General features: G+C 35.5%; 2 protein-coding genes across 2 annotated transcripts; both read right to left on the reverse strand.

Annotated features, from left to right (window-relative positions):
* Window positions 1–708: 708 nt before the first annotated feature.
* On the reverse strand, window positions 709–6,597 carry LOC111473290 (DEAD-box ATP-dependent RNA helicase 8-like). Its single transcript, XM_023118838.1, has 10 exons — window positions 5,805–6,597; window positions 5,268–5,328; window positions 4,803–5,037; window positions 3,880–4,118; window positions 2,854–3,105; window positions 2,578–2,758; window positions 2,276–2,364; window positions 2,119–2,192; window positions 1,901–2,022; window positions 709–906 (listed from the first exon to the last, which is right to left on the reverse strand). The coding sequence occupies exons 1-9, from the start codon at window positions 6,119–6,121 to the stop codon at window positions 1,944–1,946; spliced, it is 1,527 nt and encodes a 508-aa protein (XP_022974606.1). The 5' UTR covers window positions 6,122–6,597; the 3' UTR covers window positions 709–906; window positions 1,901–1,943.
* A 1,476-nt stretch (window positions 6,598–8,073) lies between these two features.
* LOC111473299 (acetyl-coenzyme A carboxylase carboxyl transferase subunit alpha, chloroplastic-like) lies at window positions 8,074–13,612 on the reverse strand. Its single transcript, XM_023118849.1, has 12 exons — window positions 13,501–13,612; window positions 12,219–12,677; window positions 11,968–12,042; window positions 11,775–11,882; window positions 11,541–11,701; window positions 11,021–11,135; window positions 10,897–10,928; window positions 10,795–10,834; window positions 10,572–10,703; window positions 10,425–10,493; window positions 9,718–9,795; window positions 8,074–9,198 (listed from the first exon to the last, which is right to left on the reverse strand). The coding sequence occupies exons 2-12, from the start codon at window positions 12,585–12,587 to the stop codon at window positions 8,176–8,178; spliced, it is 2,202 nt and encodes a 733-aa protein (XP_022974617.1). The 5' UTR covers window positions 12,588–12,677; window positions 13,501–13,612; the 3' UTR covers window positions 8,074–8,175.
* Between the last annotated feature and the right edge of the window lie 1,937 nt (window positions 13,613–15,549).

Below are 15,549 nucleotides of genomic sequence, written 5' to 3' on the forward strand. Positions count from 1 at the left end.
TTTTTTTTTTTTTTTTTTTGACCGGACGTTAATAAAAATAAAAAATAAAAAAAGAAAAAAATTTGAATAATAAATTCAGCACCCAGACAGCTCTGTCTGGTTTGTTTGGTTGTGTGAGAGAAAAGCTCAGCTTTTCTTGTAGTGTTCCTGTCGCCGGCACCTTACTAAAGCAGCAGCATCAGTATGGTAAGGGGAAGGGGCTGCTGCTGCTTCAACATCTGTGAGAGAAAAAACATTAATGTAACTTAACCAACTAGAGTCACTATCGTTATCATAACGTAATCATCTCTATGTGAAAATAAAAATGAAATGATTACGCTATAATAACGCTAGCGACTTTAGATAAGTAGAAACCTAGGATCGTTACAATTAAAATCTCCAAAGCTTGGATGAGGCCCTGTGTTTCTTCACATTTCACTGAAGTTGCAAAGATTAAGGCCCGACCTGCACGCACTTAAACCATAGCCAATTTACAAGTAAGCAGGGCGCAGAGAGCAGTAAAAACATAAAAGCAAATCTGTCCATTGAACACTTATAAGGAAGTATTCGAAACAACTGTGGGTTCGGGAGAGAGCAAAAGTTGTAAATTAAGGGTTTGAAAGTGGAGGGAGAAGGGAGCTTTTTTTTTTTTTTTTTTTTTTTTTTGAAGGGGAAAAAAGGAGAGATTACAACACAACCAGAAAGTAGGAGAGCAAACAAGCAGGTCAGTTGATAAAAGTTCTGGGATTTTTATAGATGAGCCACTCTACATTCTATCCTAATCTCCTGTTAATAAGAATGTCTTCAGGGCTATTATATATATATTATAGGTAGGGTTCTAACTAAAAGAATTCCAAGCCAAGTTGAGTCTTCTTCGGTTGATATTGACTCAGAAAACAAGCCTCTCCAAAGAGCTTCTTCATTGACCTTCAAAAACAAGAACAAAAACAAGGAAACTCAAATAAATTTCTACGCAAGATGATTTTTAGACGATTGTAGCCGAGCAGACGTATATGAAAACTATATCATGTTCTACGCAAGATGATTTCACACTATTGTAGCTGAGCAGACGTATCAGAAAAACTATATCATGTTCTACGCAAGATGATTTTACACGATTGTAGCCGAGCAGATGTATCTGAAAACTATATCATGTTCTATGCAAGATGATTTCACACGATTGTAGCCGAGCAGATGTATCTGAAAACTATATCATGTTCTATGCAAGATGATTTCACACGATTGTAGCCGAGTAGAGACATCAGAAAACTATATCATGTAGGGTTCCAAACTTTTCACATTGAAATTTTGTAATCAAGCATTATATTGAATAAAAAAGTTGGACCAGCATGAAACAAAAGATGTAAGAATATGAACACAAATTGGTACGCCTCATCTACATTTCTCTGAAACCATAACAGATTTTTTTGGACAAAAGAAAAATCAACGCCTGCTATCCCCATAATGACTGCACTCCCTACTAGTATAGTTTCGTACGTAGGTCGGACAGTAATGGGTAGCTGGAGGTCAATGACATAATATCAACCTACCTGCCACTGAGGTGCCTAATAACTCCTAAATATAACAAACCATAATACCTAAACAAGATTGTTGGCTACTGTAAATTGAAGTAATAAAAATCCTGTCTTTTTTTTTTATAGAAGAAACAATTTCATTGTTGTATGAAATTCACTCCTCATTCTATTTATTACCATCTCCTTAGCTAGCGCGTAATTTACTTGATCCTAATAATTTTTCTAGCATCTATACCCTATAGAGGTATTCCCATCAATATCCTAGAGACATTTCTATCGTTTCCCTAGAGGTATGCCTATCGTTTTTTCAATAAATATGTATATGCAAACGTGAGTGTGTTTGTACAATAATGAAGGAGAATTAGGTAGCACAGTACGATTTTTACCTGCTGCCAATTGTTTACCCTGGGATCCAATGCCCACCACAAATTACCGGCAGTAGATTGCCTGGTCAATATGGGGTGGTATTTGTTTTATTTCCGTTCCAAGTTCTTGTTCAATCCTGTACCTGAAGTATGGAGAATCACATTTCAGTGAATCTGAATGTATGATGGCAAACGGCAGTAATCAACCAAAATATTCTTTTAAAAGAAAAAAAACATACAAATTGAAACGATCCTCATAGGTGATTAAATTCACAGCTAACCCAAGGTGTCCAAACCTTCCAGATCGTCCAACCTGCAAGTGAACAATTTTAAAAGATTTGAGAGGTAAATAAGTAATAATAATGATAATCAACAGGAACTGAATGTGACACATACCCTGTGTAGATACGTCTCTGAATTCTTGGGGAAATCGAAGTTAATAACGACGTTTACTGCTTGAATGTCTATTCCTCTTGTAAATAAATCTGCAAGTGCATCCCATATCAAAGGAAATTAGTTCAGAACAAATGGGATAGTTTTATAGATTTTCTTTTGGCATGTAACTGTGTACAAGATATGTATGTTCAAAAAAGGGAAAAGAAAAATGTACAATTTAAAAAGATGCAATAAAGAAAGGATGTTTCAAATTTAAAATTATTTTTTTAAAACAAAAAAGTTTGCGCACACAAATGGCATACCAGTACAAACGAGATTTCTGCATGCACCATTTCGGAAGTCATGAAATACTCTGTTACGATGATCTTGCAGCATCTTTGCATGAATATAGAAACAAGAATAACCAAGTTCAGTAATTTTTTTGGCTAACAACTCAACTCGATTTACCGAATTGCAGAAGATAATTGACTGGTTAATTTGCAGCTGCAGATAGAAACATTAACTTTGTGATTTACACAGGAAAAGAGAATGTAGTCGGAGGAAATCAAGAAAAATAATTAGCTTGCTTGGGATCAAACCTTAGAGAAAAGAGTATTAAGGCAGTGCACTTTTTGTCTTTCTTCAACAAATGCATAGAATTGGGTGATACCCTTTAGAGTGAGCTCGTCCATTAAGTTTATAATATAGGGCCTGTGAAGATATCTATCTTTGAAGTCCTTCACAGTAACGGGAAAGGTAGCGGAATACATAAGAACCTGCCGATTTGCAGGCAAAAAGCGTATCAGCTGCTCTATTGAGGGTTGGAACTCTGGAGACAAGAGCTTGTCTGCCTGAGAAACAGAACAACAAAATGATTAGTTTGTTGCAACAAGTTAAACTATTGAGCCAAGATAAATTTGATCGATAGGCATATATTTCTGAATGTGGTAACCTTAACTTCTAGTACTACCCCAAAGATTTATTTACTCAAGAACATGAAAGCTTTCTTTCAGCAATAGCAACCATACACTAATTCTTGGGGGGAAATGAGAACTAGGTAAGAAAATAAAAACATAAATTTGACACATCACACTACTATGCAACATGTATAAGAGACAAGATAATGCTTGAGCAAATGAAAGGGATGGTGATAAAGGCAGGGAGAGGACAGTCCCAAGCAAAACTGAGTCGTCTACAGTGTATCAAGAAAAAACTCGGGTTTTAAAAAAAAATATTAAAATGTTGGAGTAAGCATAAAACGGTAGAAGTTATAACAGCAGTAACTCATGATGGAAATATTACATCTTTTACCAATCCTGAGAACAGTTGATGAGGTAAAAACAGTAGGAACTAGAGAGAGAAAACAAATTAACTACATACTATGTTGTAAAACTTCCTAACACTAGATTCCTTCAACATGATTCTCAAGTACACAAGGATAGATTGCAATTAATACTTGCCGCCAATGTCATTGTTCAATGATCAATCTATAATCTAGTCAAACAATCATTTAGTTGATATAACCCTACCATTGCAATATTATAGGATTAATTCCTACTGAAAAATATAATGATATCGACACAAAGTCACTTATTTATTATTGCATTCATATCTCATGTAATTACCTCATCCATGATAAGCATAGAACAATCTTTCAGTACACAAACACCCTTTTTTGCAAGATCTAATATTCTTCCTGGAGTTCCAACTAATAAATGAACTGGTTGATATAGTCGCATGATATCATCCTTTAAACTGGTACCACCTGTTGTAACCATAACTTGAATATTCAAATTCTTTCCGAGTTCCTTGCACACTTGTGAAGTTTGAAGAGCCAACTCTCGAGTTGGAACGAGGATAACAACTGTTCACATAGAAAGTTAAAACAAATGTCAAACAAGTGAACAAAACAAACTGAGATAGGAATCAATATTGCCATCAAAATGTGGCATAACAGCATTTTGACCAATCATCTCCTGTGCCTAGTGGAAAAATGAAATGACACGTTTTAAAATTAGTCATAAAATAAATTATTGGGGCGTATAAAATAATAGTAGAGGTTGAAATTAGCACAGGCCCTAGACAAAATGCCTTCACCATTTCTTTTCACCGTGGGGTGGGCAAACTGAGTCGATTAATGCATAGAACTCAAGAGGTTAGTCTTGTGGAAGGTGTTTTTTTTTAAGGAAAGAACAGAATCTATCTCATGATTTACAACTTGCAAGTGACATTTCTTTTTCCTTTGGACATTAACAAGATACTGGTTTCATGTCTTAAACATGGGAAGACCTCAAGAATGAGATTCAACATGAGCACCAGCTCTGTGGCCAGAATCAATGCTCTGGTGGAAGAAGGGGGCAACAAAGGAAGAATGTTGTTGGGAAGAATTTTGATGCCTGATGAAAAAACTCAGGTTGAACTGCCGTGCATTGAGAATGTTTGGGATAGCAATAATGCTATTTAGAATTTGAATATTAGAATGAATCTCAATATAATGGGTATGTGTTTAGAAATAATATAAGACTCTTAATGTAGGTTCAAAACAAACCTTGGATTACATTGTTATCCTGATCAATCTTTTCTAAGGCGGGAATGCAAAATGCAGCTGTCTTTCCAGTTCCGTTCTTCGCTCTAGCAAGAATATCACTACCAGTTAAAGCGATCGGAATACTTTCTTCTTGAATAGGAGATGGTCTTTCAAAGCCTTTCTCATAGATTCCCATGAGTAATTCACGTTTTAGAAAATAGTCCTCAAATTCATTTCCTTTGGTAGCCGTCACATCCTGAAAATGGTTAATAAGCAAGTCAGAAGGTAACAAAATTAGGTGTGCTTTCATACAGAGAGACCAATGAGAATTTATAATTTGCATGAACTAGACAGAAAGCACATTGAAGAATTAAAATATCAAAATAACACTAATCTACCATTCCTCTGCATACGGATCAATGAGCATTCAGCAGTCAATATGCTATAAACTGGCTGTAGAGCATACGAAAATTATCAGTAGGATACCTCTGTTTTATATCGTGTATCAGGCGGTGGAATCTTTAACCTAGCCTTCCAATCTTGTGAACTGCAGATAAAAAAATGCATAAATGATAATAATCAGTTTCTATCTGAGCCAAGCAATACAACTTGCCAAAATCCAAAACTTTTCACGTTGATAAAAGAAATTTAGTTAGGTATAAAATCGTGAGAACATCCGCATGCACAAAGTCTTCAGTCACATGAAATATGCGCAAAATATCACCAGAGGCGCTCAGACAGATAGATGAAACCAGGAATAGAAACCCAAAAACATTTACCATACCAAATGCCTATTGCTAATGGGATCCACCATATTTACAAAATTAACTACTTGCCTCCTTCTATAGCAAAAAAAAAAAAAAAAAAACATACGCTTGCAACCCAACAATTCCCAAATCACAACTCAAAAATCTCCTATATGATCATATCATACAGAGAAATGAACCCAACCATCCTATGTAAATGCCCATAAAAAATAATGCATAAACAGAAACACAAATCCGTCATGTATTTAGCACGAACCTCGAGTCAACAGCCTCCGTCTGCACGGTCTTCTCCACCTCGTCAACGTTAGAATCGGCAGGACCGCCACCTAACTGGTTCCTTTTCAGCCACTGTTGTTGTTGAAGCTGCTGGTTTTGGTGTTGATGTTGGTGCTGGTGTTGGTTCTGGTTCTGGTTCTGGTTCTGGTGCTGCTGTTGTTGATACTGCTGATTCGGTACCAAATTTCTTTGTACATATTGCTGCTGATGTGGTCTTGACTGAAACGAAGGATTCGCATTCACGCCTCCGCCTCGTCCAGCACCGATCCCAGGAGGATACCTTCCTCTATTGTTCATCACTACTCTCACAGACCCTAACCACGTTAAAAAAAAAAGCGGGAGCTAGGGTTTCCGATCGAATGATTGAATGACGACAAAAACAAAGAAGAAATCTACCGAAAACTACCAAAAAGATCCAAAATGAAAAACAATAGACCACAAAAGGGTTTCGCTCAAGTTCATAAATGATTCCTACAATTTACACGACCAAAAATCCACCAGTTCTCGTATTCTCAAGGCGGTTAAAAGGCAAAACTGACGACGAAAATGGAACAAAAATAACAAACAAACAAAAAAAAAAAAACAGAGAAATTTGTACAGATCTAGGTGCAGAAATGGCAGGAAATTGCAGCAACAGAAAAATTTACAGAGAATTAAAGTAAAGATTTTGATCGTAGAAGCTGCGGCAGATTCAAACGAAGATGAGAGCGGCCTGTTTTTCTTTCGTCAATGTTGTTTTTGGGTCATTTGCAGAGAGAGAGACGATGGATGAGATGGAAGTTACCATCGGAGAGCTCCTAGGGCATCCGAGGAAGTGGGTCTACCACTTTGCAGAATGGTCCCTGTTATACTTTTACTTTACATATAACCCCAAAGTTTCCTTTTCTTTCCATTTCTTACCCGTTCTGTGTGCTGGGTTTACTAATTTCTCCATTTTTCAGGGGCTTCCTAGAAGCTACGAAAATTTGAGAATTAATTTTATAATATTTGTTCAATTATATAGATTATGTTTTTTTTCTTTTTGTTCTAAATGCATATTTTTTATTTATTATTTTTTTTTTTAGAGAATGAAAATAAATTATTATGGGTATATATTGTAAGGTAACGTAAACGCGGAAATTGCGCAATGAGTCTTCATTGCATGTCTCGAGAAAATCAGATGGGAGAGTGAGACTCTGTTTCGATAGGCCACTCGATAATATCAATACTTAATTTCCATATTAGGTCGTTTTCTTTAAAGTTATTGCCTTAAAGTTACAAACCAAACCAAAATTCAAATAAAACAAGAAACGGGTAAAAAGCAGAGGAAAAAGTGTCCAGGCTCTCAACCCAACCCTTTTACAGGTGAGTTTGAACTGAAATATATATTGACGTGATTAATTTAAATTGCAAATTTGATCCCTATAATTTAATAAATTTCTAATTTTTAAAATTTTAGGACTAAATTTTAATTTCCTCTAAATTATTAAAAAAAAACCATTTGTTTTTAACAAAGTTGAAAAATTCTAAAAAATAAATTTGGTTCAACCTCCAAACTCTCATCAGTTATGTGTGAAGGAAAAGAAACATATAAATAAATAAAATTAATTTTTTAGCAAAATAAAATTTAAAAATCCAATATTTTCATTATTATTTCTTAATTTTTATTTACAATGTAAGAAATGCATGTTTTTGTTTGTTGGTTGATTCATAATTATTATTTTCATTAAAAAAAACAAAATTATACATAAATGTTCCAACGAACCCACTTTAATGTCTTTTTACTCAATTTTTATATCCAATAAATCCATAAAAATTTAGAATATTAAATAATAAATATTTATATATATATATATATATCCCATTAAAAAAATTAACTAATTTTTAGATGTAAAATTAAATTCATGTATGATGAATTTATATTATAAAAAAACGTAGAATAATTCAAAAACCTATTAAACACAAAATTGAAAATTCATAGGCTTCGTAGACATTATATTGGAAGTTCAACGACATATTAAATGTTTCTTAAAATTCAGAGACCAAAATAACACGTTGCAAAAATTTCATAACTTATTTTAAAGTTTTTTCATAATATGATAATATTATAAAATTTGTCTCAAAATTTGACTAATCATCTATTCTTCAAAATTAAGAAATTCGAGATTTAAACTTCTGATCTCACTATATTTTCAATTTAATACTTACTGTCGAACGATGAACGTCTAAAACTACAACATGAACTCTTGTGTACTAATACCACGATCAGCTACTACAAATCTTATATTATTGAATAGAATCAATGCTTATAAAGCCTCAATAATTCATGCCTCTATATCAAGATATAAAACCATTGTATTATATGCAATTATCTAAAACCTGCCATTATCAACACCAACCATACCTTCTGCAGTAGCCGCCATGGACGACGCCAGCTCCATTCTCAGGCTCTCAACTTTCTCTTTCAAACCAGATGCCTCCAAAGCTTCATCAATCTTCTCCTTAATCTCAGCCTTCAGCTTGTCAACCTCTTTCACATTCAACCCATCCGCCGCCATTTTTGATTTCATCTCCACAATCTTCCCACCAAGCCCTGCCATTGCTATGCCCTTCTCAATCTCCCTATTGATCTCCTCTCTCAAACGTCGCACCTTCTCTCTCACCTCGGCCGGTGGGGTGGCGGCTGTCTTCTTCACCACTCCAACGACATCCAAATTTGCTGTCTTTAAGACATTGACAAGCTCTTTCTTGACTCTTTCGAGCTCTTCTTCGAGGTCTTTGTCCATTGGGGCATCATTGGAGATGATATTGTCCCAATTTTCCTTCAATTGTTTCAGTTTTGCTTTTGTCTCTGATGGGATTTTGTTGTTGATCTTTGTTTTTAGTTCTTCACTTTTCTTCTTCTGCTCAATGAGCTTGTACACCATGTCTAGCTTTTCAAGTTTCTGTTTCAAACCCAGATAGGAACCTGGCTTTGATAATTTCTGCTTGAATTCTTGCATGATTTTGTCTACTTTTTCCTTCTGGCTTCTGCTCAGTGGTTGCTTAGATGACCCATTTGAAGCTTTGGAGAGTTCTAGCTGGAGTGATTCAAGCTTTTGTTCTAAGCCCATGGAGATGAATGCATTGGTTATCTCTTTGTCAAAATCTTGTTTGAGTTTCCCAATTGCTTGAGCAGTGATTGGATCAGATGGGCCTTTTACTTTTAGAATCTTCTTCTTTAGATCCTCAAGTTCGGACTCTATGTCACCAGGCTTTGGCAGGTTGGTTTGAGATGGCATCATCTCGCGTTTTCTCTTTGGATCAATGGGAATGCTTTCTTGGAAACCGCCAATGTGTCGGTACTTCAGCATTCTGTGGTGGATCAACTCTTCTGAACTCATGTTTGACAGTTCCTAAACAAAGTCCATTTTAGCTTTTATTAGAAGGAAATCACATGAAGTATATGGAAGAGCTCATCTTCTTATCTCAAATGGTTCAATTTTCCAGAAGAATGGGAGAAGAACTTCTAATTGACAAAAATGCAAGAAAATGACGGTTAGAATAAAATAGAGCTTTTTTTTCAAAACAATGGCACAACTCTTTGTGGGAAATATTTACACTTTTTATTAAGTCCAATCGAGAATAGATTACAAACCAGTTTGTAGAAGATTACTACACTTTACTTTGTATTTTTTTTAGGATAAAAACATCGGTAGGATGGAGGAGTATTTATAGTAGAGGCTAGACAATTTATTCTTAAGATATCTAACCATTTATTCTTAAAATATCTAAATAATTTTCCTACCATGTATAGACAATTGGTGCATACGATTATTGAGTTTGATTTTATTGGATTAGTGATAGATATTTTAATATGAGATGAATATTATAGTTTCTTGGGTTTCAAATGTAATGGTGTGAAAGATACTTGCCTTCATTGCCTGGATTATTGCAAACTTAACTTGTTGGGAGGCCCATACAGGATCAGCATGTGCACCACCAAGAGGCTCCTGTGAGTAGTAATTATCTACATAACATAAGCAATGTGCAGGAGAAGCCATAGGCACAGCTGAATTTATCGTAAGAAAATTGAACGTCTTCTTTCCTTTATGACAATTATCAAGTGCTCTTGTTTTACTTCTGCACCAATAAATCTTTAGTTTACTCTTGTTTCGATAAGGACTTTAGTTTACTCTTGTTTCGCTAAGGATAAAAGAGAAGGAACAGGATAATTGGCATTGAAAATGTTAGAAACCACGAACCTCCACAATGATATGATATTATCTACTTTGAGCATAAGCTCTCATGGTTTTACTTTTTGGTTTCTCTAAAAGTCTCATACCATGGAGATGTATTTCTTACTTATAAACTCACGATCAATCCCTTAATTAATCGATGGGCTCCTCTCTCCAAACCGTCCTCAAAACAAGAAACCAATTACGCTCTATCAAGGAGCAAGTTGCAATGGGGGCAACAAAGTCATTTTCTCTTCTTTCTTTTTGTTTAATTATAAACTGGAAATGAAGCGATGCCATGCAACAAAAAGGCGTGGCTTTTGAATGAGAGATGATTAAGGGGTAAAAATGCTTCCATTTCTATAAGCACTCAGAGCACATGGTTCACAGAGACAAGTACTTACAGGGATGACTCCATCAGCAATTTTGAGCCTATAATGTTCTTGAGCTGTGATTCTCAATTTCTCAGCAGCCTACAATAAGAAACTTTAAGAGTTCGACAAAGCCGGTCTTGTTCTCAAATACGTACAATAATCAAACCAATCAAATACCTTAGGAGCTGCTTGGGAGGATTTCCACAAGATTGCAGCACAGGCTTCAGGACTGATCAGGGAGAAAGGTACAAAAAGTAAATCTATTATAGGATCTACACATATTATAGGAAAATAAAATATTTTTGGGTTCTGTTAAGTGTTACTCCATTATTGATAAATTGCTGAAGGTTTTGCTTGAATGCAGTGTTAAATGAAGACATGGACCTAATATATAATTTACATGTGAAACGGGTATCAAAACTATACACCAGAAAGGTACTCTAGATCATAAAACTTTCTAAGGCAGTTCTTCAACAAGTGCCTGAGCAACTAAGCNCCAAACATTGTCCTCAGGTTATGGGCTATCGCCTCACCCTACAAAAATCAGAAAATCGTTCAGCCAAGATCATGTATCAAATCACTTCAACAAAGTCTAGTTTCCATGTGAGATGAAAAATGTCACCCACTTGACCAAGTTCCTCAGATTTTAGATCAGCAAATGCCCCAGGAGTGTCAACAAAAGTAAGAATAGGCAAACTATGATGATCGGCATATTTCATCAACCGTAAAGCCTTCCGGTAGCTGTTTTTTCGAACAATGGTTTTGGTTAGTAAATCATATATTTACCAAGCAAAACAAAAATTGCTCTAATTGACTTGAGAGCCTTTCCACTAAAGGTTTTCCCCTCACTATTATTTAGGTTCCAAACAACATAAACAGCTCTGAGGGTATCTCCAAACATATCAAACCCTTGTTATGAAGCCATTTTTTTTTTCAATTCAACAATATGGGGCGAGACATTCGAACCTTTGACCTCTTGGTCGAAACCACGTATTTTATGTCAGTTGAGCTATGTTCTGAATGGTTAGTGTGTTGGAGAAGAATATTAGACTCTAATGTTGACCGACACTAGTCAAGATATTTCCTTTTGTACTCGATCCAATCTTCCTAATTGTTGGTTTAATTTTAGAGACACTTTAAGCTTACCCATGAGGTGTTGGCATTGCGAAGTTGCGAGCAATGTTCTCTTTGGTATTCCTACCTTTCTGATGTCCTATACACATGTAGCTTTTACCTTCAATGCTCCCAATGCCAGTAACAATTGCTGGATCATCATAACCCCCACGATCTCCATGGAGTTCTACCCACTGATTGAAACAAAAAGGAAAAAAGTTAACAATCAATTGATATAAATAAGATGTAAAAAGTATAGTGAGGAACCTTTTCTGTGATGTTTAATATATGATCAAGAACTGTCGGTCTATTGGGATGTCGTGCAATTGATAATCGCTGAATTGGTGTTAAATGTGCGTACAAATCTTTAAGAGCCTGGACTTGAAACAGAGAGCAGAAGAAGTACTTAATACAGAAAGATTATAATATCAGAATAACAGGGCAGTAAAACTCAACATACCATCTGGTACTTGTTCTCAAGGGTGCTAATTTGATCACTGAAATCTAAACCGGTTTCATCAGCCAAATTACGGACCTGAGCAAAAGAGAGAGAGCTCATGTAATAAGGACCATGTGATTTTATATGGCCTTTTGCTAAGATTTAAATAGGTTCCTTCACTGAGACAAACATCACTACAAAATTTGAAAATTCATGAAAATAATGTTCAAAAGATTTCCTGATTTTCTTTTTTAAACTCATAGAAGACTTGCCTCAATAATCTTTTTCTCTAAATCAACCAAAGGCTTCTCAAATGGAAGTGTGACAGGTTTCTGTTTCTCAGCCAGAGGCTTGAAGGAAGACAGATAAGTCAAGTGGCCACTTTGAATGTTTGGATCAATATCATCCGGCCAAGGATAATCGTGCTTCCTCCACTTTTTAACCTTTGCAGTCACACAAAACCTGTTCCTGCTTTTAATCCGAGGAACTTTTGGATCATCCAACCAAAATCCATACCTTCTTGTATATGATCTTCTGAGGAGTTTGCTACCCAAAGGACCTTCCGTAAAATACAAAGTAGGAAATTCCAAGCAGCATTCTCTGTTTCCAACGTTTCCGGATGCTAAAGATAGTGTTGTCATCTTCAATGAATATTCAAAATGCTACTTCAAGTACATCCAAGAGTCCACTGGAAACTACCATTAGAAAGCATTGTTCATTATTACCCTGTCCTAAGAACAAAAAGTAGACCAATTTAACAAAAATGAGAAATAAAGAAGTAAATCTTCATAAGCTTTGAAAAGAAATGCAATGAAATATCTTGTTCCATCGAGTGGCTGATAGGAAATTCAATCCAATTTTACTACACCGATAAACATTACTAATACATATACAAAATCAAATATGTTTAAGTTTAGATTCAAATGTTTGCGAAGTTATTTCTTGATAATCAGTTATTAAATCTCGTGCTAATTTTGAATCCCTTAAGTAAGGAAGAACATCAAGAATTCAGAGGATTGAATATACAACAATCTATCCACACAATCTTTATGAACTTGGTGGTAGTTCAACAGCAATAATATTTTCCATTTTTTTCCCCAATTGTTACTGCCATTTTCCTCACTCATTTCTTCAGCTTTCATGCAAGCTCTAAAGTGTTGCGATTCAACACCATTCATGCACGCTCCCTACAATTCTAAATTTCAATGTTCTTCGTTCATAATACAGAGAAAGACGGCAATGAGCTCCATTTTCCAAGTAAAAAACACTCCTAAAAGAACAAGACACAAGAGAGGCAAGCGAGGCAAGCATCAATCGTAACTTTCTTCAACAAAATCTGTGTAAATACTCAGTCCAAGTAGAGACAACAAGAAAATGATATTAATAAACAAACAGAGTTATCAATATCTCGAATCTCAACCCCTAAAACGCACGTTTACTCAAGAACAACCTCTTTGCTCGGTATCAAACAGAATGCTGATTATAAGAACAGGAAAGAAAAGTAGCAGGAATTTTCTCAGTAACCAAACAGAAAATCAACATGAAGAAGAATACCTCAGAAGAATGGATTTGGATTTTACTCGAGAATCTGCAAGAAGCTCAGAGAGAAACAAATGCTATTTTCTTTTAGACTGAAACTGGCGGTGAAAATGCATTTCTGTGCTTTTCGGTTATGGCTGAAGCCATGTGAAAAAAACGCCATGTGAGGGAATGAAAGCGCGTGATTTCAAGCGCGACGGTGAGTTGGTGGTGAACAGTTATTGGTACGTGTACCTCACGCGCTATTAAAGAGGCTTTTGGTGATCAACTTTTATGGATAATTGTCAAAGATGAACAGGTCATCACAAATGTGGATTACTTTACCCCTAAAATGGGGTCCACCTGGATTCATAATCCACATTCCGCCTGTCGTGTCTCGCTTTTTTTTCCCTTCTAAACCACAAGAAATTGGGGACTTTTGTGCAATTTGTGAGAGTTAGTGGGTCATTTTGGAGCTACGAAGAGTTCGATGGGTCGAAAGAAATTTTTTAATCTTTGGTCGGTATACAAGAAATCGGGGCTTTTGTGCACGTTTTTCGAATTAGTAGGTCATTTTAGAATTATGACGAGTTCAATGGGTCGAGAGAAATTTTTTATTTTTTGGTCGGTATACAACAAATGGGGTTTTTGTGCAATTTGTAAGAGTTAGTGGGCCATTTTTGAATTATGACAAGTTTGGTGCATCAAGAGAAACTTTTTAGTAATTGGTCGATATATAAGAGATTGGGGCTTTTGTGTAAGTTTTGAGAGTTAGTGAGTCATTTTGGAGCTATGAAGAGTTCGATGGGCCGAAAGAAATTTTTAGTCTTTGGTCGGTATACAAGAAATCGGGGCTTTTGTGCACTTTTTTCGAGTTAGTGGGTCATTTTGGAATTATGACGAGTTCAGTGGGTCGATAAATTTTTTTTAGTTTTTGGTCGGTGTACAACAAATGAAGGTTTTTGTGCAATTTGTAAGAGTTAGTGGGCCATTTTGGAATTATAACAAGTTTGGTGGGTCGAGAGAAACCTTTTAGTATTTTGGTCGGTATACAAGAAATTGGGGTTTTTGTGTAGTTTTTGAGAGTTAGTGGGGTCACTTTGAATTATGACGAATTCGTGGGTCTTAGAGAAATTTTTTTATTGTTCGGTCATTATCTACTCCCTTTATTCACACTAGAAAATTTATATAGTTTACAATTCTTTAATTCTTATACATTTACATCGCTTTTAAATGACACTAACACGACTAATAGTAAATTATTATTTTTTTTTGAAAATTTTTAAAAACCACCCTTAAACTATGAGATTTTTACCATTGATCGTTTGTGTACGTACTTTGTTGCAATCCATTTGATCAATTTGTCTACGTACTTTGTTGCAATCCATTGTGCTAGTTATTGCAATGTTTCTGTTTCATTGAACTTTACATGTGTGACTCATATGTACAAATTAAGAATGTCGTTATCGGTTAATTTGGATGTGGAAGTTTCAGCTTTCCTGTGGTCTTCGAAAGGTTTCCTCGTTCCCATAAACAAACGAGGAAAAAAAAAAAAAAAAACTCACATGCTCAAACCATAAATTAAAATTTCTTATCCATAATCGATAAGTTTGTTATTAGTTTATCAAAACATAGAGATTGATCAAAAAATAGACATTCATGCCTTCAATTTGAAAATCATTCAATATATAATTCATGTAAGGCTTGAATCACCTACTAAATCTCTTTACGTTTTTCGTTTCTAGTCAAGAGAAAGTAGGAGTGACAGGTACTAATGGCGACCTCTTCATGCCCTACGTTTTCCAGTAGCAGGTACTATTGGCGACCTCTTCATGCCCTCTTTATAAGGGGGTTGAGGCGAGAAATGATTTGAATGGGTAGAGAGGGAGTCACACCCACTCTCTCTCCGGGCCAACCTTACACAACGAAAGATTCATTCTTATTAAAACATAGACGAGTGAACAGAGCCCAAGAAACAGTTGACTCAATTGAGAAACAGAGAGCCAAGGCCAGAAAATCTTTGTTTCCACAATTTAACCACTGTTACTATTGATTCAACATTCTTTGTTTCCACAATTTAACCAC

The sequence above is a fragment of the Cucurbita maxima genome, unplaced genomic scaffold (assembly GCF_002738345.1).
Source record: "Cucurbita maxima cultivar Rimu unplaced genomic scaffold, Cmax_1.0 Cma_Scf00113, whole genome shotgun sequence".
NCBI classification, from domain to species: Eukaryota; Viridiplantae; Streptophyta; class Magnoliopsida; order Cucurbitales; family Cucurbitaceae; genus Cucurbita; species Cucurbita maxima.